At 41.3% G+C, this 25,679-nt stretch overlaps 1 protein-coding gene across 2 annotated transcripts in view; it reads right to left on the bottom strand.

Annotated features, from left to right (window-relative positions):
• Positions 1–484: 484 nt before the first annotated feature.
• Positions 485–25,679, bottom strand: part of GALNT2 (polypeptide N-acetylgalactosaminyltransferase 2) — a 363,681-nt gene continuing 338,486 nt past the window's right edge. The window contains exons 11-16 of one of the 2 annotated variants that reach the window (XM_075596873.1): positions 22,337–22,463; positions 15,225–15,317; positions 13,679–13,762; positions 8,430–8,568; positions 5,974–6,093; positions 485–3,478 (exon numbers count right to left, since the gene is read on the bottom strand). In XM_075596873.1, the coding sequence (XP_075452988.1) occupies positions 3,323–3,478; positions 5,974–6,093; positions 8,430–8,568; positions 13,679–13,762; positions 15,225–15,317; positions 22,337–22,463 (719 nt within the window). In that variant the 3' untranslated portion in view covers positions 485–3,322. The remainder of the gene's footprint in view (positions 3,479–5,973; positions 6,094–8,429; positions 8,569–13,678; positions 13,763–15,224; positions 15,318–22,336; positions 22,464–25,679) is intronic. The other variant, XM_075596875.1, reaches the window with a different exon arrangement.

Raw genomic sequence — 25,679 nt, 5'->3', positions numbered from 1 at the left:
CGCCCCCCACTTTGCGCACCGCTGCTCTATCCGATAAAGTACCCCGAGAGGTTCGAAAGCTGGTAACATATCAACTACTTGTTGGTCCAGTAAAAGGCATCATACCTACTTCCCTCTCCCTCCTTTGTTATTTTACATTTTAAAAAGGACCAACACGACCACACACCCTTCTTTGCATTTATTATTTTACTAAATCCTGTTCTTAAAAGAGAAATTAAACTCTCAACTTTAAATTCCTCACGAGGTGAGTGAATCAATGAAATGTCAAATAAGTTGTCTTGGATAATACAAGACATGCTTTAAGCAAGTGTGTTTTATACAGCATTTAAGGACACTTTTTACCTTGTGATAAAATGACAGAATATCGTATGTACTCTGAAAAATAACAGGGTACCTAAGTTACCCATTCAAACACTTTTCCCATAAGACTGATAGAGGAATACATTTATGTCGACTGGTGTGAAGTTAAGTAAACACAACAACCTTTTTTATCTATAAAGTATTTATTTTCTTTAAGTTAAACAATTTTCAATGATGCTTTGCATTTATAAAATAAACAAGTACAAGCCCTGTACAGCAGACACCGATGTATTATTTTAACCAAATGGAAAAAACATGTTACCAAACTATACTTTTGAATAAAAAAAAAATAATAATGTTATTACATCAGTATTATTTCCATGATAACAATGAGAATACATCACAACACAGACCCTATAAGTATCTGCTCACTGCCCAAAGGCCCTTCAGGTAAATTGTTAGTTTTCTTTTTTTCTTAGGCTGGGAATAGTCAATGCTTCCAATGGAATTCACAGCAAATGACTTTGGCACACCATGTCATGTAAACATACCTAAACATCAAAAGCAAAGCTCTTTTCCGATATCTACCAAATCTATTGGAACAGGGGATGCACACCCATTGTATGGGGCTTATTTTCACATCAAAGCACTGAGCACACATTTTGCATTGATTTTTAAGATCGACAAAGTTTAAGACTGTTCAGGTAGATGCACCCCAGCACCTCCTGCTAGAAGAGGCCTAGACAGGCAAGGTTAAGTTCCAGAAAGTTCAGATTCAATTACTTGCTTACCATTTACAATCATCCAAGCAGGATATGCATAGCAAAAGATTAATCACACAGCGGGGGGGAAAATATATTAAAACCATGGATCCATTTCATGCAGACTTCAGACTTTGTAAACTTATTATTGTAGTCCCGAGGCTGACATTAAAAAGAAAAAAAACACTGCATATTTTATTTCACATCCAAAAATGACATACTAAGCACCCTCACATAGACTGAAGTTTACGTACAGAGTGGACAAACAAACTTCGGTCTATATAGGTACCCCATGTGTTAGTGATGCCTAAAAGGTATCATATATATAGCAATACAATTAGATTCAATACAATTAGATTCTGATAGTGGCAAAGATGTTTCTGTAGTCACACCAAAAGTTTGTGATTCTGAAAACGTATGTTCTGCATTATTTTCTAAAGCGGGTGTACAAACTGAGGAGGGAGAGTTTCCCTGTCACTGGAGCACTGGGTATATTCATTTTCATACGTGCTGCTCTGCCACATTAATATAACCTGATGGTGTCGAACACTTAACAAATATGCCATTCAGTTTTTCTTGGGCATTTCTACCTTAACAGATGATGTTTGCTTCAGGGTTGGAGAAGCCTGCCATGCATTGGAGAGCAAGGCACTGAGAGTCTCGCATGCCCTGTAGAGACCAACACAGAAAAAGTTGGTTTTGAAAAGTGCGTAGGACAACAGGCACTTAAATCGAAAACAGCTAGGCTCAATGGGGTTAAACTGAAAATATTAGGTGGAATGGAGTGTGTAAGCTAGCCCTCGTCAGTAATATTGACTGGCATAGCCATGCTACCCTCCATTCGCTACTTCATAGAATGTGCACATTGTAAGTGACCTACTTAAAAGTCACCAAAACATATCTTCCTTATAACTTTATGATAGTTACACAGCATGAGGTTTTAGGACAGGAGGGGGTGGGTAGGCCTCGGATAATGTAGCAAATAATGACTCTTCCAGTTAAAGCTGACAAGTCATCACAAGCCTCCATAAAGTTGCATAAAGCAAATAAAATAATATTTTTTTTCTGGCAAGTACAGGGAATCACAAGCCACTGGATGACTGTTGTCTTGGCAAGAGGAGAAATACAAGAGGAGGATTTATATAAATTTTGTTGGGATCTCAATGCATGTTTTGCAGCAAACATGTTCCTTTTAAAGATAGAATGACACCCTACATTTAACTCCTTTATTGCACTGCAGACCCCTTGGAAAAATAAACCCTATGAATTTTAAAATAAGTGTATAATTCATTAAAAAAATCACCAACAGGGACAAGGATAAAAATATCTCAACACAAACAATCAAATGCACATTTACCAACACTCAAAGCTCAGTTGTAGAAATGCAAACATTATTCTGGCAACAATAGTACTGAGAGTTTGTTTTTCATCTTCTGTCAATGTTCTGATGTCAATTAGCAGGAATAAATTCTCTTTACAAGACTTGGAAATTATTCTAAAATGTCCAGTTTCTCGTGGCTGACGTCCATCCCATGACTACAAAATTGCACCCGATTAGTGTTTTCAAAAGTTGCACACGTATCCGGTCTGTGATATTTCACTGGGTGCAAGGGTGGAAATCAATAGGAACAACTGGGAACAAATGAAACTGTGTATATATTTATATATTTACTGTTCATCTTAGAAAAGTTCATGGTGAAATATAACAATGACGCACAGGGAGGAAAACAATTAACCAAGGGTTTGGAGAAACAAAAGGACCCCATTAAAAAAAAAAAAAAAAATAAAGATACTTTTGCTTCCTTGATTTAAAAAAAAAAAAAAAAAAAAAGAGAGAATAGAAGGAAAAAACAATTCCTATGTGCACGAATGTCTGAAATGCTCTTCCATTTAGGAATTTGGCTCCACTCGCACAATCCTATCATACCTCCTCTCTGATGACCATAGTATTCAAGTTTGTTGATGTTTCTTGCTCCTATTGGAGGCTCCATGTGCAATAATGCAAAGCTTTTACCAAACAGAACAGAGAGCTGCAAAAAGTTAGTGTTGTCTCACTATTTGTTCCCTTCCCAGCTTTTTCCCTTCTCTCAGCTCCCTCCCACATTCAATGTACTCCTGATTCCAAAACCAAGATGGAATACTGAGGTATATAATTCCGCAGAACGTTGAAGAAATCTATCTGCAATGCGTTCAGAACCAATGTCCATGAAATGAGGCTGATTTCCCCCCCCCCCCCTTCTTCCCCAACCCTTTAGACATTTCTATTGTTGTAGATTAAGTGTGAATTTCCACTGCTGTGATAGGGAAGGACTGCAGGGTTCTACCGTGAGACCACCATTTTTGGCATTCCGGCTGTCCAGACAAAAGTTGCTACCCACATGCCTCAGTTTGGAGTTGGTTTCGATTTGCTCCCATTTCTGAAATAAAAATAAATAAAATAATGTAACAGATGAATATCCCAATTGATTGAATTTTAATGCGGTCATTTATGATGCCAGACTTATTTAAAATATATAAAAATTAAAAAAAACAAAAAACAGTGTTTTGCTGGTGCTACCTTATGAGACACATTTTAATGTTTTACAGTGATCTCTAGTTTTCTCTGTTTCTAAGCACATTGCTGCATTTAATAAAATGTTCAAAACATTTGGAGGACATAGAAAATGCCTGACTTTGGATCACCTAAGTAATAGCTCTGCTATAAATTGATAGTATGCATATCATTAATTACTATGCTAAATTAAGAAAGATTTGTAATGAACTTCACTATTTAATATAGCATTAAGGATCAGATATGTATTACGTTGTTGTCTTTGCATGTACTGGGGAGAACCAGCAGCATTTCTGCAAGCATTAATGAAGTTTAAATATTTGTGTGTGTAAATAAATAAATAAATATATATATATATATATATATATATATATATATAATAAAATCAATATTCACAATCCTAGGATATCCATAAAGCATGGTTTCTGAACTCCGAATTTAAGCTTTCAAAAGTAATTATTCAGCGAAGAGCCTTCATTTTGTTTGATTTGCTCAATATATAGAAACATTTACAATACATATCAGTATTCTAAAATTGTACGTGTGTGTAATTAACTGCTTGTCACTGATGACAAAAAGGTGATGGAAAGCAAGCAGTCAGTCACTTACCCTTTTGCTTGAATTATACAGTAACTATCTACAGCTGAAAATTGCCATCTAACAGTATTTTCTTTCCCCAGTTTGAGACCAAAGACAAATCTTACTAAATACACCAAGGATGACATGAAGTAACTGAAGAAGCCAGGAGGCCCCTTGGGTTTATGCCCATCACATGTCCTTTATGCTTCAAAGAGCAGAGAGCAACCAAAAATAACTTAAGATTTCTCCATGGAGCACCAAGTATGTCAAAGTGCTCCAAGACAGCCACTTTGCTTTAGTGATGTATATCATTGTTGAAAGCTTGTGCTTATGTCACAGAAAAAAGGACAATTGCTGCCAGGAAAGGCAGCATACAATTTTGAGCAATCATGTTATAGAATGAGATGAGAATATTAAGTTGTTTGAGGCAGGCTAGAATTCTTCGTCCTAAAATGTGTCCAAAACTGATTAATAAGATCATTGCAAGGGTAGAAATATGAAGAATAAAAATACATTGGGTTAAATAGAGGGCAAAAATAAGTAACGGACATTTATTGAACATGTGATATTCTCACTGTCCATTGGCAAACATAGCATTTTTCAGACATTGTGCTTACGATAATGCCACACCGAGTATAGTAAAAGCTGTGGTCGTAGGCATCTAATTCTAGGTTCCATGTTTTCTACTGTCAGTTTGACAGGGCGTCTTTCTCTGTACATTAAAGCCAGCCATGACAGCTACCAGGAAATGCAAGACCAATATTACATTTTGCAACTAAAAGTAATTAGGATTTAGATGCAACTATACTGTTGGTACTGTAGCATGCTCTGGTCTGCATCGAAGACTGAGAAATAAATGAGATAATTATTAGCCAATTACAGGTGGGAACACTGAGGTATGAGATCAGGTGATTTCCCCAAAATCCTACCGTATAAGTCATCTTTTGGCAAGGTAAGAAGTGAGCACGCAGTTTTGTGCACACCAGATTAGCACACTAATGAAGCAGCGACATGTTAGCGTTACAATAAAGTGGAAAAAATGCTGCCATGTGATACCTTCTCTAATATTTTTACATTGTTTCAGAATTTAAGATATTTATAATAGATTTGCAAATCAAGCCCATGCAACACAATAGCAAAAATGATGACGTGTACATTATCTACTGCTCTTAGAGGCCAGTTAGGAGCTTCAATTTATTTGAAAAAAACAAAAACATGATTTAATGAGCAGAGTTATAAAGGAGTGATAGGCAGCTTAAAACTTTGGATCACTCTCAAAAAGCTTATGAAAAATATACAGGACAGCAAAGAACGAGATCGAGTCATAAGGCTACAATACCACCTATGAATAAAAAGATTGTTCAAACGACATGTGAGCCACTGTACAGATCATAAATCGATGTATTGAAAAGTGATGTTAGAAAAAAAAAAAAAAAAAAAAAGTGCTTTAACATAGTGCTTAATATGGGCTCACACACAAGTATAGAAGGCAACCATTTCAGCTACTATGTGTATTAAGCAGTTTTGAATACATTTTACAATATTATAATAGAAAATTACTTAGACCATTAATATGTATATATATATTATTTTTTAAACTACATGCTTAGGGATCATGGAGCAATCACAGACTATATTTGGTTGCAAAAAAATAATTTATCAATCGTATATTGCAAGATAATGCTGCTTAGTTCTGTGACCAACTAATAATACTATAATTGAAGTTCCCATTTATCCAGTATTAGTACCTCTGCACCTAATCTCTGTTTTTCACATCCTTACCTGTCTGCTGTCATTTTCCCTGCAGGCTTGAAGTTTTATAAGTGAGCCTGGTGCTCTGTCCACAACAGTAAGGCACAAATCCATATGTTTAACTGATTTGTCCTTGGTTAAGGCCCATTCCTAGAACAGGAAAAAAAAAAACCCTTTAGATTTTTTTTACATTTCCAATGCCTACATGTTATTTTAGCAACGTTTGATTCCTTGTAAACGGAGAGAGAAGAGAGAGAGAAGAGAGAGAGAAAGGAGAGAGAGGAGAGAGAAGAGAGAGAGAGGAGAGAGAGAGAGGAAGAAGAGAGAGAGAGAGAAGAGAGGAGAGAGAGGAAGAAGAGAGGAGAGAGAAGAGAGACGAGAGACGAGAGAAGAGAGACGAGAGATTCACACGCACGGGAATTGTAGACGTCCGCTTTGTTAATTGGTTGTTTTTTGGTTGGTTACAGACCAAGAGTGCTTTATACACTGTAGGATTTGCTACATCTATATGATACTTTTTGTGGTTAATGTTGAGATACAGACATGGCCTATGCCCTATGCTACAGATCTGCATAGTATATGACAATAATATACAGCTAACGACAAAGGATACTTTATTTATTTTGTTACTGGTCCAACATACAAACAATAAAGAAAGAGCTTTGTCAATGCCAAATATATTCTCCCCCCCCCCCCCAAGGTGTAGCAAACTTTTTGTGGAAGCATTAAAGCAGATATCATTATTTTGATATCTCCATGAGATGAAAACAACAAACTTTGAAAACACACAATGAAGGTGAATGGTAACCGACTTTTGTGTAATGTATGTATGTATGTGTGTGTATATGTATGTGTGTATATATGTATGTGTGTGTGTGTGTGTATGTATGTGTGTGTGTATGTACGTGTGTGTGTGTACACCATATACCACCATGTAAGCACCATATTCAGATCATTAATTAAAATGTCAACACCGGAACCTGAAAACATGGGGCGTAATATTTATAACCACTATTCTTTTCCTCAACTGCTAAAGTGCAAACATATCAAGGCAATTTGTAGGAAACTTGTGAAAAAATACATTTAAATTGTGCGTCTGTTTATACCAATATTGGCTCTTTTGTGTCATGTTCGCAATTTGGGTAATGTCCATAGGAGATAACCAGTGCACATATAAGTACGTGATGTATCCAATTCTGCCTTTAAATGCCTCATTTTATTCCCATTTCTCACTGTTGGTAGCAATATATGGCTCAGTGGCATCAAACTGAACTGTCATATTGGAATACTTGCCCCTAAATTTTAAATGGTCAAAAAGGAGGAGCAATGTTCAATATTGAGCATGCAATGACCAGTAGACCAAATAAAACAAGTTTTCAAATAACCTCTAAAACCCAAGTAATATGGAACAATCCTAATATGCCCCCGTTCATATCTATGCTGTTGCTGCATATATAGTATGCATACTGAATATATTGTCTTCTACTGTCATATTATCAAGTATTGAAAATTATTTGTATACAAAAAAAAGGAAGTGTTTTTCACTACTGAAATGCAATACGAACCCCCCCATCATTTTTAACCTGCGTGTTGTGCATAGAAACTCAGAACTGTATATCCAGTTTTTGAGCAGCTATATGTTATCTTCTGCTTAGTCAAAAATCGCCTTTAACACTCGACTAAGGCTAAGGCCCCGGTCTCTCCGCTGTAACGCGCGCCCGCGATATTGGCGGCGCGTTCAGCCGATTCCCCGGTCTGCAGCTCACTGCAGGCAGAGAGACCGGGGAGGGCGTGGCGGGGGAGTGACGGGGGCGCGGCCATGACGTCACCCGGCAGGTTCGCCCTCATTGGCTGAACCGCCGGGGGGCGTGCCGTATCGCTCGACGCGAGTCCTGCTCTCAATTCTATTGAGAGCAGGAGCAGCTCTCGCCCGAGCGCTGCGGCCCCCCCTCGCAGCGGGCCTGGCGCCATTGAGGGGAGGGCTCTTGTCTGTGCAGCGTCCGCTGTAGCAGGCAGCGGGGTCAAGGCCTTAGCTTCTGCTAGACGCACACATTCAAATTAGTCCCTTGAGGTAGAACCTGTAAATGAAAACCTTTCAACCAAATTAACCCTGTCAGACATGAATAAAGTTGCTTGTGAAGGGAACACAATTCTTTTGTCACTCGGGTCTGACATAAGCGGAGCTGATCTTCTTGTGAACCATATAAGCCTACAGTAAATACATGTTAATTATACCCAACAGGGGTTATGTATCAAGTCTCTGCTGCAAAAAGGCACAAAAAAGCACCAGATTTCCTATAAGACTTTTTATATTGATAACATTTGGTGCAGTTTTTTTTGCTCCAGTTTTGCAGCCTGGAGACTTTGATATATGTATCCCACATATTTCCTCACATTCTGTATATTGGCATATTTGCAGATATACAGTATAGAGACAGCGAATATCCTAAACACTGAAAGAATAGAGTATTATATTGCGGTATTACCTGATTACCTACCTGGTTACCTCCAGCGTTATGACATTCGTAAACACCAACTACTCCGTCTGCAAAATGGCCTAACGTGTCGAGGCAGTTTGTACCTTGCTGCAAAGCCCCAAACGCAATGTCTTGGTGATCAGGAACCCTGGGAGGGGGGGGGGGGGGGGAAAGCATGGAAACCAATATTATAAAGACCCCTTTCACAGAAAAGGATGTTGCTTAGGAGTTCTATCAGCTGATTCACCAAATAATCGGATGGTGGATACTGAATTGTGCAGTGTCGGCTGATATTATTATAGAACTACAAATTAGTGCTTTTCAACCATCAAGCTTTGCTATACTATAGCCTCTTGTGAGCGGTTTACGCTGATATCTGTAAAACCATTTTGTTAACGCCGTAACACAGTAGTGCACAAGTTGAGTCCCAAGTGGCTACGAAACTGGCCAGATTTTTAGGACAGTATGTACCTAAGCACATTTACTTGGTGATAAAGTTGGGCTAATAGGTTAAGTGTTTTTTAATTAGAGAACTCCTAAAAGCGTGATCTGATGGTAACCCTCAGAGACAGAACTTAAGCACTACTACTATAACAGTATTAAATCAAGGTACCCGTTACAGTGAAGGTACTAGAGTAATTTTCTTAGAAAAATTGATGAAATGAATGCATTAAGATGGGGTTTTATAACGTTCTGCATATTGGGCTATTTTCTTTCCCTTTTTAGATGCTCAAAATCAAGTGATTTGTACAATATTTTTCGTCAGACTTGTGTTAACTGTTAGATGCTTGATTAACACATTTCCTACATTTGAGGCAGACACAAATGGAAATAAAATAAGGTAAACAATGTCTAACATTTGAGGCCCACACAAATTGACTTAAAGGTTTAATGTAGTCTTTGTTCCATGTGGATACTGGGAGGAAAACAGTATTAGATGATTAAGTGTGTATATGCATAAAGACATTCTGCGCATGCTCAGCGAACAATGCCTCGGCAAAAATAAGGGATATTAAATAGATTTATTTGCACAATTGGAACCAGATGGTCCTTTAGTGCTGAAGTGCGATATTTTTCCTGAGAATTCTCAGTGAAGGTACGAGGTTTAAAGTTCCCTTCTGCGGAAACAATATGGCCACCAAAACAAGTGTGATCCGCGATTCAACAGGAAGCTACAGTGTCATTGGTTGCAGCTTCCTATTGGTCGACACTGGCGGCCATGTTGTTTTCTCCATGAGGAGAAATGGTAATATTATTAGTAACAAGGGGCACCCCAGAGCTAAAAATGTGAGCTTCAGCCCTTGAGGACTCCACGGTTCCAGCCATCTAAATTAAGAATCTAGTTTCTTTTTTTGTATGATTTCTGATGTAAGGAATGTGATCCAAGGTTAAAACAAAGTGGCTAAAATATTCAAGGTCAAATTTACTAAGAGATGCTAAGCCTCAAGAAGCCCACCAGCACTGTCATTCACTTTCTGGCATATTTTCTTAGTTGCCATCACTCAAAAACATTTTCAGGGACAGTTTTCTGAATGAGTCATGTGCACCAAGCGCCAAGTGAGTTAAACAAGAAGTGCCACATAAAGACTTGCCAAAAAAATAAATAAAATGCTAATCTGTCCATTGTTCACACTGCTGAAGTGTTACTGATTGAGTTGCAAAGGTTGTAACAAAATCAGTGGGCCCTGGGCAGCTAGCCAATAGAAACAGACAATGTTAGAATTTGCATAATTTCTCAAGCATTATCTCCCTGGGGCTCCTATTGGTAAGTTAAGTTTCACTCTGCTCAGTGGGACTTCGCATCTAAAAAATAGCAAGTCGAGGGGAACGGCTGCTTAGAAAAGTGCATAAAAACATATCACTGCCATTTGTTCATGTGGGTGGAATTGCCCCTTTAATTTTACAAGATTGGTCAGGTGCAGTGATAGTCAGTGGATGTGTGACAGAGCCTAGTCAAACCATGCAAGGGTATTAAAAAAGTAACATATTCAGTGCTCGAGTCCTAAAAAACAGAAATGCTGGAACTCTTTATTCCCTACAACACCAACTTAAACAGCAATTAAAAAAACAATAATCCTCGTTTACATTTTTATAGTACAATAAAGTAAACACACAGAATATTTCCGGATTCCATATGCTCTTCTCAGCAGCTTCTCTTGTTTCTACCCATCACACCCCCACCCCCACTTTCTCTCTACCTCCTTCCCCCACACTTCCTCCGCCCCCTTCTCTCTCACGTCACCGACCCCCTTACCTGGGGAAGGTGGTTGCAGTTTGTCAGTGCCCTAGCCATTACCGGAAGTTGGGGCTGAGTTAACATCCATGTTAGGCCCCCACGCTGCCACTGGGTACAGCACTGACTGACCACGTTTTCCAGTGTGGCTCTGGCGTGGCACTCTAGTCCTGGGTTTATTTTGCAGTGGGCAGTTAAAGGGTATGTGAGGTAATGATGGTGTGGGAGCAGTCAGGTGTTTCAAGGGCAGTGGTTAGGTGGGGCAGTAAGCATTCAGAGGTGACAGGAAGTGCCTCTCCCTTCCTATCTGCTGAAGGAGAGAGAGCTGCGCTTCAGCTCCCCCCCCCCCCCCCCCCAGTGGTCAGATGCTGCACTGCAGCAGCAGGAAGTACCTGGATTCTGCTCTCTGCCGTCCAGGACATAGCCAGAGAGAAAATGTTAAATTCAAAAACATGACTTTTCCAGCAAAATTGGGACTGAATGGTAAGTATGCCCTTTATAACTTTGTACCACTTGATAAATATGACCGTCAACCATATATTGATTAATACTCCATTCAATCTCATTTTGATGTCAGCGAATGGTTTCTATTTTCATATTAAAACTGGAAATTAATTTGTACCCCCACATCAAAAGCCAGGCAAACATTAACCGCAGTAAGTGCTCGATGCTCTGTCTCTCTCCATGCTTCTCGCTCTCGTGGGTCTGTCTTCATCCAGAAGGATCAGCAGTGTCCAGTGCAGGTGCGTTTTAAAAAACACCTCTCATCCAAAAGGCCAGGGCAGTTGCAAAAACTCCTGCGAGCTTACTCTTGACCCAAGGCTGGGGGGGAAGAGGGGGAGGCGGGGTGCTCAGTGTAGTGAAAAGAAAAGGGCAAAAGAAAAAAGTCTGTGGTCAAACATGCCAGTGTTCTGCGCGAAACAAGTGCTACAATCTGTATGTGCTAATGCAAAAGCACATCACCGCCATGGTGCATTGTAAAGGTGCCCCTCAGGCGGAGGAGGACCTGGGGCCACTATAGAGTAGTACCAGTAGTGGGATTCAAAAATGTTAACAACCAGTTCTCTCTCACCTTACCGCCCTTTCATAGTGAAAAATCACCATTATCAGATCTCCCCCTCATCCTCACCGTCAGCTCTCCCCCAGTCCCCATCAGCATCCTCAGATCTCCCCCAGTCCAAATCAGCATCCTCAGATCTCCCCCAGTCCAAATCAGCATCCTCAGATCTCCCCCAGTCCCAATCAACATCCTCAGATCTCCCCCAGTCCAAATCAGCATCCTCAGATCTTCCCCCGTCCCCCTCAGATCCCTCCTCCCCCATCCCCTCCTCCATGCCTACCTGGGTGGACACAGGAACATGGAGATGGTATGCAGCGGCGGAGGGCCAACCGGCTTAAAGAATTAGCCGGTAGAAGAATCACTTGAGGCAGAGCAGGAGGAGAGCAGAATGAGGTGAGGAGCACGCTCTAGCAGCAGACACCGGAAGTTCCGGGGTCAGACTGCTAGATGGCGCTCCTCCCCTGCCGTCCTTCTCTGACCCAAATGATTCTACTACCAGCTAATTCTTTAACACCTGGGGCCCACCGCTGCCACCGCATACCATCTCCCTGCGCCCGTCTCAAGAATTAAGCACCGGTTCGGCGAACTTGGGAAATTCCTGGCAACAGGTTCGCACCAACCAGTGCGAACCGTTTCAATCCCACCACTGAGTAGTACCTTATGCTACCCAATGCTTTCTCGGCCATGGTCTAAGGATCCAGTCGGTGTCACTATCTGTTCTATCGCTGCCACTTCAATGCTTTTATTATGCTAAAATGCTTTTATTATGCTTATGAACAGATTTTTTTTCTTTTTTGGAGTCCTGAGTGGAGTGATACTCCTTATGTGCTTAGATCATGAGCACATGATCCAGGTGCTAAGACCGTCCCCCCGAACTCATACGAGTCCTTTTCTTCCCCTTCGATCTTCAGGAAATAATGCCTACCAGATCCTCAGGATCGCTTACTGTGGTGTCTTCTTCCTGAAGTAGTCAGACACCCTCTTCCCGGATTTTTCAGCCAACAGGCCAGACAAGGAGTCCAGGATCAATGTTTTTCAGCCCAAAGGCTTAATCATCCATAGTGTTTACTCTTGTGGAGAGACCGTGACCAAAACAGGAACCAAGTGACAAAACAATAAGTGCTCGTGCTCTGTTCAAAACAGTGCTGTGAGCTTGTGCCAGTGAACAACCTGACCAAAAGGCCAGGGACGGTCAAAAATATTCTGTACCCCTTAGCCAAACGGCCCAGGGATACGCAGTGCAAAAATCAAAGAGTGCAAAGTCCATACAGTCGTGTTCTGTGCCAATTGATGCAGTACTAGGGCCAATTCGACCAAGAACGTATCCCGGGATGGCGGAACGCGAACTCGTGCTCCCTCATGGTCAACTCCTCTGCCAGATAGAGGGCCAAGTGTAGGCTGCTTAGTCCATCCTTCACAAGACAGATTCTACACTTGATCTTAGCCAAAAGGCCGAGAAGCGACAGCTTCATACACAGCTGTTTCGAATTTTACGGTCTCGTCAGTACTATTGTGAAATTCGTCATGGCTATGAACCTGGTACACAAATAAGTAAGTGTGATTTAAAATAGTGATAATGACCTTGCACCATACAACATACAGCAATCATAAAGGGCACTTAAAGCACATTAACATCTCAGACAGGTTCCCAACCCTGCCTTACTCTATAATCACACAGTATTTGCATCTCATCACCCCATCACAGTACTTATTTGCATGTCATCATCCAGAATGTCACAGTACTTATTTGCATGTCATCGCCCAGATTCTGGGTGAGTACATGCAATTAAGCAGATCCCAAGCAGAGCGGATATTTGTATTGTAACCGGGTTGATCCCTTTTAAAGGCAAATGTTCTAACGAATAAAATACTCTTTTAGCCTGAAAGACCATACATTTGATGGACTCCTGTTTCTATATTTCTAAATTACAAAACAAAGTACTTACAGGGAAATGAACGTCATACCTTAGTTCAGGATAAACATTTTCCAGGTACCATTTAAAAGGTTTGCAGCCTATTTTTTTTTTCAGCTCCATGCGACTTTGAATACTAGAAGCAGGAAACAGCAGAAATATGAAAATTAAGTGAATCAGAGAATGATAAAAAAAAAAACTTTAACAGCTTTTGAGGTGAATAATCCTGAACAATAAACCAAAAAGGGATAACACCACTGAAAAATGATGACTGTTTTGTGTTCAATTCATTGCTGGCCCCCACTGCCAGCAACAGAGTTAGTATGTAGAATAAAGATGCACTTGCACAGCTTGACTTCCACAGGTATAGCCTCGGGTGCATCCCCAACACCCAGCAGGTGCGTCCAATATCAAAGTGGTAGATCCAACGCAGGGAAAACAAACACTCCAGAGGTTTTTGTTGAAAGGCAATAAAAATGTACTGTGGGTGGAAATCTATGTTTCAATCTGTAATTTGGACCTTTATCAAGATACGAATACAAAGATACACCCTTTCCTCTGCTGCTCGACTGCTAAAACTCTGACTCAGGCCCTCATTCTCTCCCGTCTTGATTACTGTAACCTCCTGCTGTCCGGCCTTCCTGCCTCCCCTATAATCTATCCTTAATGCTGCTGCCACAATCACTCTGCTCTTTCCTAAATCTGTCTCAGCGTCTCCCCTGCTGAAATCCCTCTCCTGGCTTCCCATCAAATCCTGCCTCTCGCACTCAATTCTCCTCCTCCCTTGTAAAGCTTTACACTCTTCTGCTCCTCCTTACATCTCAGCCCTAATTTCTCGCTATACACCATCCTGGCTCTTGCATTCTGCTCCAGGATGTCTTCTCTTTACCCCTTTTGTATCCAAATCCAAAGCCCTCTCCTGCCTTAAACCCTTCTCACCGACTGCCCCACACCTCTGGAATGCCCGTCCCTCAATATCCGACTAGCACCCACTCAATCCACCTGCTTAAGGAAGTATACGAGTAGCTCGATGGCTTATAATTAACACCTCATACTTTAACCTTGGCCTCTTGCAGACGCACTTACCAGAACACCCTCCTACTGTCTCTGTACGTTCTTCCCACCAACCAAATAGATTGTAAGCTCATCGGAGCAGGGACTCCTTTTCCTAAATGTTACTTTTATGTCTGGGCACTTCTTCCCTTTGTGTTATTTATATCTTATTATTTATATGACTAACTATTACTGTTGTGAAGCGCAATGTACATTAATGGCGCTATACAAATAAAGACATACATAGTGACGTAAATATTGAGAAAGGTCCAAGTTACGGATCGAAACGTTGATCACCACCCACAATACATTTTTTTGCCTTTCAACAAAGACCTCTGGAGTGCCGTTTGCCGTTTCCTGGCGATGGGTTTACCACTTTGATAGAAAGAGAGTTAGCACATGAGACCCATGGTTTTAAAGGTGTCCATGGTCTCTGAATACCAATATTCCCACGTGATGTACACATTTTCTTCTGCACCTATATTATAATATACTATAAATGACACCAATGTCTACAGAAATAGGAGAGAGAAGCCAATACTTACTTTCCATAAGGTACATTTCTAGCTGAAGGCACGGCTGCATAATAGAAATTCTTATATTCATCCATCCAAACTTCTGCAGCTCTACGTGTGTTTCTGTAGAAAGATAACATCTGAATAGTTAATATTCTAGAAGCGGACATCTCATAGTAACATAGAGCAGTTTTGTAGTTGGGTCGGGCTATGACGAATCTTTTAGGCTACAGTCACCATGTTTTGTAATTACAACACAGCTGACAATAGAATATGTACAGCTGAAAATGAGAAGAAAAAAAAAGAGAACTTGTAAAATGTCTTAAAAGCCCTGACATAACCATACTTATTTGGCCTAATAAAATTTAGCTTAATCAACACACACTGGTCATTACACTCTGCTCATATTACTCGACCTCTCTGCAGCATTTGACACCGTAGACCACCCTCTTCTCCTTCTGCCCCTCCTTACATCTCAGCCCTAATTTCTCGCTATGCACCATCCCGACTCTTGCGTTCTGCTCAAGGATGTCTTCTTTCTACCCCCTTTGTATCTAAAGCCCTCTCCCGCCTTAAACCTTTTTCACTGACTGCCCCACACCTCTGGATTGCCCTTCCCCTCAGTACCCGACTAGCACCCTCTCTATCCACCTTTAAGACCCACCTTAAGACACACTTGCTTAAAGAAGCAAATGAATAGCACTGTGATATTCTGAACACATGATACATAAAGCTTGGCCCCCTGCAGACGCACTTACCAGAACTCCCTCCTACTGTCTCTGTACATTCTCCCTACCTACCAATTAGACTGTAAGCTCCTCGGGGCAGGGACTCCTCTTCCTTAATGTTACTTTAATGTCTAAAGCACTTATTCCCATGATCTGTTATTTATATTATCTGTTATTTATTTGATTACCACATGTATTACTACTGTGAAGCGCTATGTACATTAATGGCGCTATATAAATAAAGACATACAATACAATACACACACAAAAAGGTGTTAATGACAGACTGGTGGAATTCTATTCAAGACTGAAATACTTAACTATTTCTTCAATAAAACAATGAATGAAACATTATTTTACAATATATGTAAGATGTATACAAAATACCTTTTCTATATTTTATAGTATATTAATTATCAAATAAATTGATTTTAATCTTTGTCATGTATACTGGTGTTTTGTCAATATTGTTTATATATTTTTATTGAGGTTTTGTTTAATTCAGTCGCAGAATAATAATAATAATAATAATAATAGCATGTTCTTGTATAGCGCTGCTAGTTATACGTAGCGCTTTACAGAGACATTTTGCAGGCACAGGTCCCTGCCCCGTGGAGCTTACAATCTATGTTTTTGGCACCTGAGGCACAGGGAGATAAAGTGACTTGCCCAAGGTCACAAGGAGCCAACTCTGGGAATTGAACCAGGCTCCCCTGCTTCAAACTCAGTGCCAGTCAGTGTCTTTACTCACTGAGCCAGTCCTTCTCCCTTATTATTTATGATTTATGTAACTTTATTGGTTTCATCAATTCACTGATTTAATGAATTTATCAATGTTATTAATTTATTAATATTGATCACATTATTATATTTAGGTGTAGTAATATGTAATGGTGTAAATAGATTATGTTCACTAGTTGGGTTTAGGGAGATTGTTCATCATTATTTATCACAGTACGTCTATAATAGTATATTGTTTATTGATGTTGGAAATAATTTATTCCAACTGTTTTATTATTATTTATCACTATTTGTAAATAGCATGTTGACTGTCCATCAGTGTTGGAAATAATTTATTTCCAGTGTTCTTTCACAGTTTCTTTTTATGCATTAGTTATCTTTGTATCAGTGCTGATATCTATGGTCTGATTTCATTGGTTACTGTTGCCTTATAATGTGCGTGATCGGCCTCTAAAATGACTCATGACGAAGCACGCTGTTGCGAAACGTGTAGAGGTCACGAGAGGCTGTTCAACGTGCTCACCCATTGGCTGGGACAGAGGGACCAGGAAGAGCAAGCGGAGAGAAGTTCTGACGAGTGCTGGTGCAGTCCAGACATATCATCAGCGCCAACAACGGCTACCCGCTGCCGCTTGTGGTCAGTATCTAGCTCCCTCATTCTGGCATTGAATCATGTTGCCAAATTGAACTTCTATGATGATTTTTTTTTAAGATTAATTTGATTCATGGTGTAGGCTTCAAAGAAGCAAGTGCTAGTTTAATATCCCTGTGTGAGAGTGCTCTGGTATCTAATGTAATTGTCATATTGTGTTTTCATGTATTGATTTTTATTGTTGTTGTTTTTGTAAATTGAAGTCACTGAATATATGTGTGGTCATTTGATCAGACATTAAAATTGCCATATATTTTTTATATAGATTCGTGGTGCGTGCTGTGTGCATTTTCTTCTCTTTGTCGCTTGAGATCCCCTTCGGGAGTTCTCAACATTAGGAGCGTTTCGGGGAGTCGCTCCAGCGTGCACAGCTGCAAGCGAATCATTTCAGCTGATTTTAAAGGACAGCTCATGCGCAGGTTCCTTGCTTTTCACTTTCAATGTATACAAAATACCTTTTCTAATTATTCATTGCTGCTTTATTCCCCCTTCAATGTATCTGAACAAGGAGTTCTACCTCGAAGGAATTAAAAATGATGAAGCTTGGCTATGTGGTTGCACGATTATGCAAAGTTAAACAGCAATAGTGTTCTTCCTTTCACTTTTGTATACTGATGGGTACTGTACGTCATCTCACGTTATTTTTAGGACTCAAAAACGTATTGGCTTCTGGAAACCAGAGTGTTTTCCAATTCATTAACTAGGGAAAAGGAATAAACTGGTGCCACCTGCTGACAAGTTGATGTAAATACACAGTATATCATGCTCATCATGCAAACATGACTGTAGGTTTATGAAGAACTCGGTTACCACTGTGAGCCAGTAAAAGAGCTACCGATTATAAATAAGATGTTATTTTTTACTTAAGTCTAATTCAAATACAAGTGATCCAAGTAGCATGTAAAACAGAAAACCTTGCCTGCGCTAATTTTGCAGAGATACATTGGCTAACTCTCTCCCTTTGTATGGTGATGGGCTACACATTCTGGTGGTCCATGCAAGGGAGTGAATGGGAGGTAATACTCGCATGTGGGATTTAATGAGGAGACCCATGTAATAATTCTACGGTATATGGATTCACGTTCAAAATATTTTAATTATTCTTAAACAGGTAATGGCAAATGCATAAATCTAGCAATTTCTTTGTAAAATGTTCATAGTTTTACTTACATTTTATATGGTATATACCTGCAGTGTGCTTTTAAACACCTTTTGTAAATGATTTACAGTTTCCATTATGCACCAATTTACAGATTGTTGAAGTCACAAAGAAGCAGCATGAGCCAATTTTCGCAGCAATTTTCTTTTACTGTACATTGTTATTTGCTTTTTTACCTTATACAGTACAGGGTTGAAGTGTTCTACATAAACAGGATTTAGCAGGAATATTGGGGCTATGTATCACATATTCCTTTGAAACTGTGTGCATTAACAATGAACAATTCTCATTATTAAGGCAATGGGATGGTCTTTATTTATTTTGCTGTTATTTTAATCAGATTTAGCACTAGGTGATTTTTAAAACATAGCCACCCGAGATGAGTGTCAGGCTCTGGTGGTATCACGCAACTCAGCGCTGCTAATGCCATGCTATTCCTCTCAATATACAGTATTTGTCACGTGCCAGTCATGACAAGTCCAAGAATTAATTTTTCAAGTTCATTTGTAATAATGAAATCTCACAGGAATAAAAAGCAGAGCAAAAGTGACCTCAGGACCACGTCGGCACGCCAAAAAGTTCCCAGCAAGGACACAGATGGTAATCAATACTAGTGAAAACGAAGCAAAGAAGGGTGCGTAGCCGTGTTGGTCCTATCTTCCATGTGGTAACAAAGGAGGGAGAGGGAGTATGTGGTTTGATATCTTTATTGGACCAAAAAAGTATTTGAAACGTTACAAGCTTCCGTACCTCTCAGTGTCAAGGGTTAATCTATGGCTGGAGTGGATCCCAGTGGCAGGAACAGCAGGGAGCGTGGTCAGGGTCACAAGAAGAGGTCGGAGGCAGGCGGCAGGTAGCGTGGTCGGGGTCACAAGCAAAGGTCGGCAACGAGGAGACAGGAACATGTCTGGGACTCGGGAACAGGACTGAGACTGATGGACAGGGCAACAGCAAATACAGGAACCTAGCAGGTGCAGGAGGAACCAGTATAAACAGGCAAGGAGGAACAGGAAAGGGAGGTTTATATAGGTCTGGCTATATGCATGGGACAGGTGCAAAGGTGTCAGGTTTCAGAGTCTGAAAGGTTCTTTGAGAGAGCTAGCAAGAGCAGCAGCATTCCCAGTGGATGTGCATGGTACTGCAGGCTAGCATCTTACACTCAGGAGGCGATTCACTAAGCAGTGAGCTTTTGCGCCCGATTGGGAAATTTGTAATTCCTCGATAAAAAATTTAGCCAGACGCGGGATTCACTAAGAAGTGAAGCTTATTTGGTTCGGTGCGAGCAAAAACATGCCCGATCGCTCGAGCTGTTTTTTCCCCCTGCTATCATGTTTAAAATTCTAAAGCTGCGTCTCCATGCACGGCTCTTACAGGCGATCGTGCATTAAGAATATTGATTTTGATCATAGTGTACATGAGCAGGGGGTCTCCTGAGCTGAACCACATTGGTTTCAAAAACACGCAGTTCCAGCGCACTAGGTTTCAGCCTCGGGGACCCTCTTCTTCATGAGACGCGGGCCCGTTATGGGGTGCCAGTATACCGTGCTTTAAAAAGTTCTGCGTCACGTGACCGGAGGATTTAAATCCTGCAGGGGTCCCCGAGGCTGAAACCAATGTGTATGGGAAATGGGTTGGTGCTCATATGCTTGGTCCCACGTAGATAATTAAGTATTCAAAGAGAAGACAGTCCATGGGGTTTATAGATCCATAATTCAGTGATACCAGTGATCAATCATTGAACCTATGTAGGGGCTCTATAACTGCCTGAAGGTGGGGAGTAGCATAAATAATACCTTTCCCCTCCTCATTTGGATGGTCCTATAGGTAAAACATAAGGTACTCACTGTAGGTCCCTAGATGTCTCCCCAGGCGTGCAGTCGTAGCAAGATCCAGAGATATCCAAAAAGGCGTAGTTCCAGCGCACAGCAACAGAAAGCCAGGTAATAGAGATAAGATTCTTTATTGAAGCTGCATTAAAAAAACCGGAGGATGCAACACTCCTACGCGTTTCGTGCGTAACCGCACTTTATCAAGGACTCCTCTGTTTTTTTAATGCAGCTTCAATAAAGAATCGTATCTCTATGACCTGGCTTTCTGTTGCTGTGCGATGGAACTACGCCTTTTTGAAACCAATGTGGTTCAGCTCAGGTGACCCCCTGCTCATGTACACAATGATCAAAACACAAATATCAATAAAAAATAATTAATTACGGTAATGAAGCTGCATTAATGAAATTTTTTATTAATTGTGTGCGGGAGCAGGGGGTCTCCAGAGATGAGCCGCATTGATTTCAGCCTCGGGGACCCCCTGCTTCCCGAGTTACAGGCCCAGATATGGGGTGCTGGTATCTTCTCCATTAAATGTCCCGCGTCATGTAATGCGGATGCTTTAAAAATGGCGGCGACACTGGCATCCGATGCCCCATACCGGGAAGCACGGGGTCACGGAGCTAGAAATCAAAGCTGTTCAGCTCAGGAGACCCTCTGCTTCCGCACACTATTTAAAAAAAAAAAAAAAAAAAACATTTAAGCAGCTTCATTACCTTAGCGGCTAGTCACAAAGGCAATGAAGGGGTTAAGGACAAATAGCAGCTTTATTGGAGGCAATTGCCCCCAATAAACCTTGCAATATGTACTAGGCACCAACGCCCTGTGCCCCCAACAACCCCTATACCGCCCTAAAATACATTTTTTTTTAAAGCATAGGAATGTTACAATAGGCCGGCGGGGGCCCTCGAGTGATCCCCCACGGGTGTCCTGGGGTCCTCGGGTGGTCCCCGCAGGTGTACGGGGATTCCCACTGGCCTGCGGTACCAATCCTGGGCTTTAAAAAAACAGGGGGGAAAAATACGGGAAATAAATACACTCCCCTCCCCTGGACGGTGATGAGGACGGCCTTCATCGTGGCAGGCTGGCAGGGGTGAGTGCAACATTTATTTACTTTATTTCTGCTTGTTAATGTTTTATTTTTAATGGGCAAATGCACTATTATCCATATCTGGATAATAGTAATTTTTACCATTATTGTACTGTATGTGTTAGGGGGTGCAGGGGAGGGTGTATTTATTTGAAAGTATTGGCTGTTATGGTTTTTTTTTGGGCACAGAATTAGTACCGCAGGCCAGCGGGGACCCCAGACTCCCGCAGGGATCACCCGTGGGCCCTGGACTCCCACAGGGATCACCAGAGGGCCACAGAATCCCGCGGGGATCACCCGGGGACACCCGCCGGCCTGTTGTATTAATTGTGTGGTGAAAAAGAACGTAAACAATGATTTTTTTTCATGGCTCCATTTCTTTTGCGCCAGCCTTTTGTTGGTGCAAAAATCTTGCGTGCTTTTAAAGTACGAGTCACTTATCACTGTTTAGTGAATCGCGCTGACTGATTGGACATATTTTTATTGCCTGGCTGAAAAAAATCCTTTTACGGCCGATAAAGCACTGTTACCACTGCTTAGTGAATCGCGCAGCAGGCAGTATCGGTCTTAAAAGGCATTTATCATACGTAAAAGCAGTTATCACTGCTTAGTGAATCAGCCCCTCGGGGTCCTAACCGATGAAAGACGTGGAGATGTACGGAAGCTTGTAACATTTCAACTACTTGCTGGTCCAATAAAAGGTATCATACCACATACTCTCTCTCCCTCCTTTGTTACTACATAGTGAAATCTAATGTCATTTTAAAGGTGATATCACCTGCTAGTACAGTGCTTAACGATTTGTTGCGTAGAACATGACTTCTGACAGGACATTTTGCTGGACAACGTTGAATGGTACTTTACCTGTGTCTTCGTCTTTTGCGAGGAATTGCAGCACCTGAAAGCGCGGCGAACAGCAATTTGAAGCAGCAGAGCAATCCTTACCTTGCGAATACGGTTCCACTGCCCCCAGGAAATGTGTACGGGTGCTGTTTGCGAAACACGTGACCCACCCTGCTGCAGGGGATTATCTCAAGACTCCCACCGCACTGCCACACGCGGAATGAAATCTCTGTAATGAAGATTAATGTGAAAATGAGAAAAGGCAATAAGCACCATAACACAGCAATTATTTTTAAGACCCAATATATTCAAATAGATACTAGATTGGAACACATTTAATTGAGCAGGGATAAAGTTTGAGTTTAACTGGCCACATGGGTGATAGGAGTGCGGTTAAATAATGTTTAAGACTTCCGGTCTGGCACCAGACAGAGCAGCCGCAAAAGACTGAGCTCTGTGAAGGCTCCGCCAGATCGCAGCCAAAAAGGCAATAATCTGCACACAAAAAAGGGCACCAGAGTAGGGAAAGCTAGAGGAGAGGCTCCTTAGCATTTTAAAATCAGCTTAAAAAAAATCGAGGGGGGTTCTGTTTTGGTGCTGGGCAAAGTGAAAGCAGAGTGCTGAGCTCTGCAAAAATCCAGCTATTAATCACCCAAAACAGCACTAACATGAACAAAAAGTGACAGGCAAGGAGAGAGGAAAGGGTCCCAAGTGAGCCGGATGGAAAAATATCTCTCAAAAAAATCCAAGATGCCTCCAAAGCAGCAGCAACGTCCTGAGAAGGCAGAGAAGAAAAAGGAAATATCCAAGAAGGCTGCTAACCTCATGGAGCAGTATGCAGAGAATCAGCAGGATGTCTGTGACCCACAGCAGAGTGAGGGACACAGGGAGCAGAGAGAGCACGGTGAGGTGGCCAGAGCTGTGGGAAGGGAAATCATGCCAACTCTGACGCTGCACAGAGCCATAGAGGATCTTAAAGGGGAACTCACCTCCCAGAGCACCAAAATAGGGGAGGCTGAAAATAGTGAGTGGTCTGGAGGAAATTCTGTAGCACCGCAACTACAAATGCAGACATTAAAAAGAAAGAATCAGTCCCTAGAGGAAAAAATAGATGATCTGGAAAATAGATCACGGAGAAATAATGTGCGCATTATTGGGATCCCCGAGTCTGTGAAGCCAATACAATTTTGCTCCAAATGGGTACAAGAGACACTGGGAATTACTCATGGTGGAGCCCAGGTCAAGACCAGGGCAAGAAAACAGACCCAGGGCAGTAATGGCACGAGTTCTAGATTTTGCAGAAAAGGTGAACCTGCTACGGGCATATAAAAGTGCTGGCCGCCTAATATTTGAGGGACATAGGATCCTGGTTTTCCAAGACTATTCAGCAGCGGTGCCAGATGAAAGGAGGGAATTCAGCAAGGTGTACAATGCTCTCTTTAAGGGCAACAAAAAATGTACACTAAGCTACCCTGCCACACAGAGTCTCCAAGGATGCAGGAACAAGAGTGTTCAACACGGCAGAGGAAGCGGAAAAGTCCTTAAAGAGACTCGAAGCAAAGGTACAAGATAAAGGCTCTAGGTACGAATCAAAGAGCAACGGAAGAAACGATAAAAGCCCCAAAAGGAGCGAGGAAGAGAACAAAACGACGCAGAGGAAGGGAGCAGCGGGACTAAAAGTATCTTGAGGACTTGGAAAGGTGCAAAGGACTAAAAGTACTTCTTGGAGTATCCTGAGATAAAAGATTGAAGGAGAAAAAAAGTTTGTGGAGTAGAGGGGACTAGAAGAATTGCCTTGTTAACAGTTATTGGGGAAGGCCGAAGTTCAAGGCCAAGCTAGGTGCGTTAAGTAATGAAGTAGTAAAAAAAAAAAGTTATGCCAGTACAAGCAGCAGATAAATAAGTTTATATACGGAAGCGGTAAGGGGTATAACAGGTTAATAAGGGCTTACAAGTAGTTAGAAAAGACAAAAGCTTATTAGTCAGACATAAATTGAAGGATATATATTATATGGCGGAGCGGGAGGAGTGAAGAATCACAATAGGACGGGAGGCAGGAGCTGCACCTGGAAAAAAGGAAAGTCTATACAAGTGATGTTTATGTTAATGTTTTTTCTCTGTGTGTGTTTTGTTATAGGAATGTCAGAATTTCAGTTCATGGAATTAAGGTCATCAGCAGCACAAGTAATAAAAGGACTGCATGCATGGTGCGCTGTAGAAGAGAGAGTAAGATACCCACAAAGGCAGCAGGAGAACCGCAAGTATATAATCACAAACACACAGTAAAATGTACATGAAAATAGTCTCTTTGAATGTAAAGGACATAAATTCTCCAATAAAAAGAAACAAAATTCTTAAATACCTGAAAAAATGGAGGACCGATATTGCACTAGTTGCAGGAAACCCACCTGAATGAAGACGAAAGTAAAACACTTAAGCGGGACTGGGTGGGAGAATGTATTTATTCCCCAGCAGTGGGAAAGAAGGGAGGAGTAGCAATTCTAATTAATAAAGCACTGTCCCTGGAAATAATAACTTCCTCTGGGGACACAACAGGGAGACTGGTGCAATGCAGAGTAAAAATACACAAAACAGAATTAAACATTTATGATCTATGTGGCTCCAATGAGAATAGCCAGAGCTTTTTCCGGAGCACGGTGGAAAAAATATTGAAAGACAAAAGTAACAATACTATAGTGGGCGGAGATTTTAATGTAGCTCAAGATCCATTGTTAAGACAAATCAGGGCAAAATATACAACGGAGGGGATTAAATCCAGGACAGAAGAGTATTAAGACTCTGCGGGAAGCGCTAGGGGTGACGGACTGCTGGAGGTTACTAAATCCCATAGAGAGGGAGTACTCCTTTTTCTCCCATCCTCATAATACCATCTCAAGAATCGATTATTTTTTAATAAGTGACCATCTAATCCCTAACCTGGGTATAGCTTCCATTGAAAACATCTTGATTTCTGACCATGCTCCAGTATGGATAGGGCTCAATATTGGGCAGAAAGCGCACAAAGATAGGATATGGAGGTTCCCTTCACACATATCACAATGAGGAGTTTAAAGCTTTCCTTCTAAACAAATGGTACCAATTCAAGGACAATAACAATGCGCACCAAAATGAAGGAAAATTGTATTGGGAAACTGCAAAGGCGGTGCTAAGGGGAGATATAATGGCCTTTTCAAATAAAAAAAAGGACGTAAATAGACACGGAATTCAGGAAGGCTAGTGACAAGTTGTTACGCTTGTGCTCCTACACACAAGCTGAGGGAAAGGGAGGGACCCGATAGTGAGGTGGGGAATCCGCAGGAGAGACGAATGGCAGTGAGTTGCCGCACAGCTGGGGATCGGCGCACATAGTCACATGACCGCGCCGTGCGCAGGAGAATGGCGACGCGTCCGGAGGTGCGGAGCCAAGCTCAGAGACACGACTGGT

The sequence above is a fragment of the Ascaphus truei genome, chromosome 4, assembly GCF_040206685.1.
Source record: "Ascaphus truei isolate aAscTru1 chromosome 4, aAscTru1.hap1, whole genome shotgun sequence".
Classification (NCBI taxonomy): domain Eukaryota; kingdom Metazoa; phylum Chordata; class Amphibia; order Anura; family Ascaphidae; genus Ascaphus; species Ascaphus truei.
The sequence above is the reverse complement of the archived record's forward strand: the minus strand, read 5'-3'. Positions and strand labels throughout refer to the sequence as shown.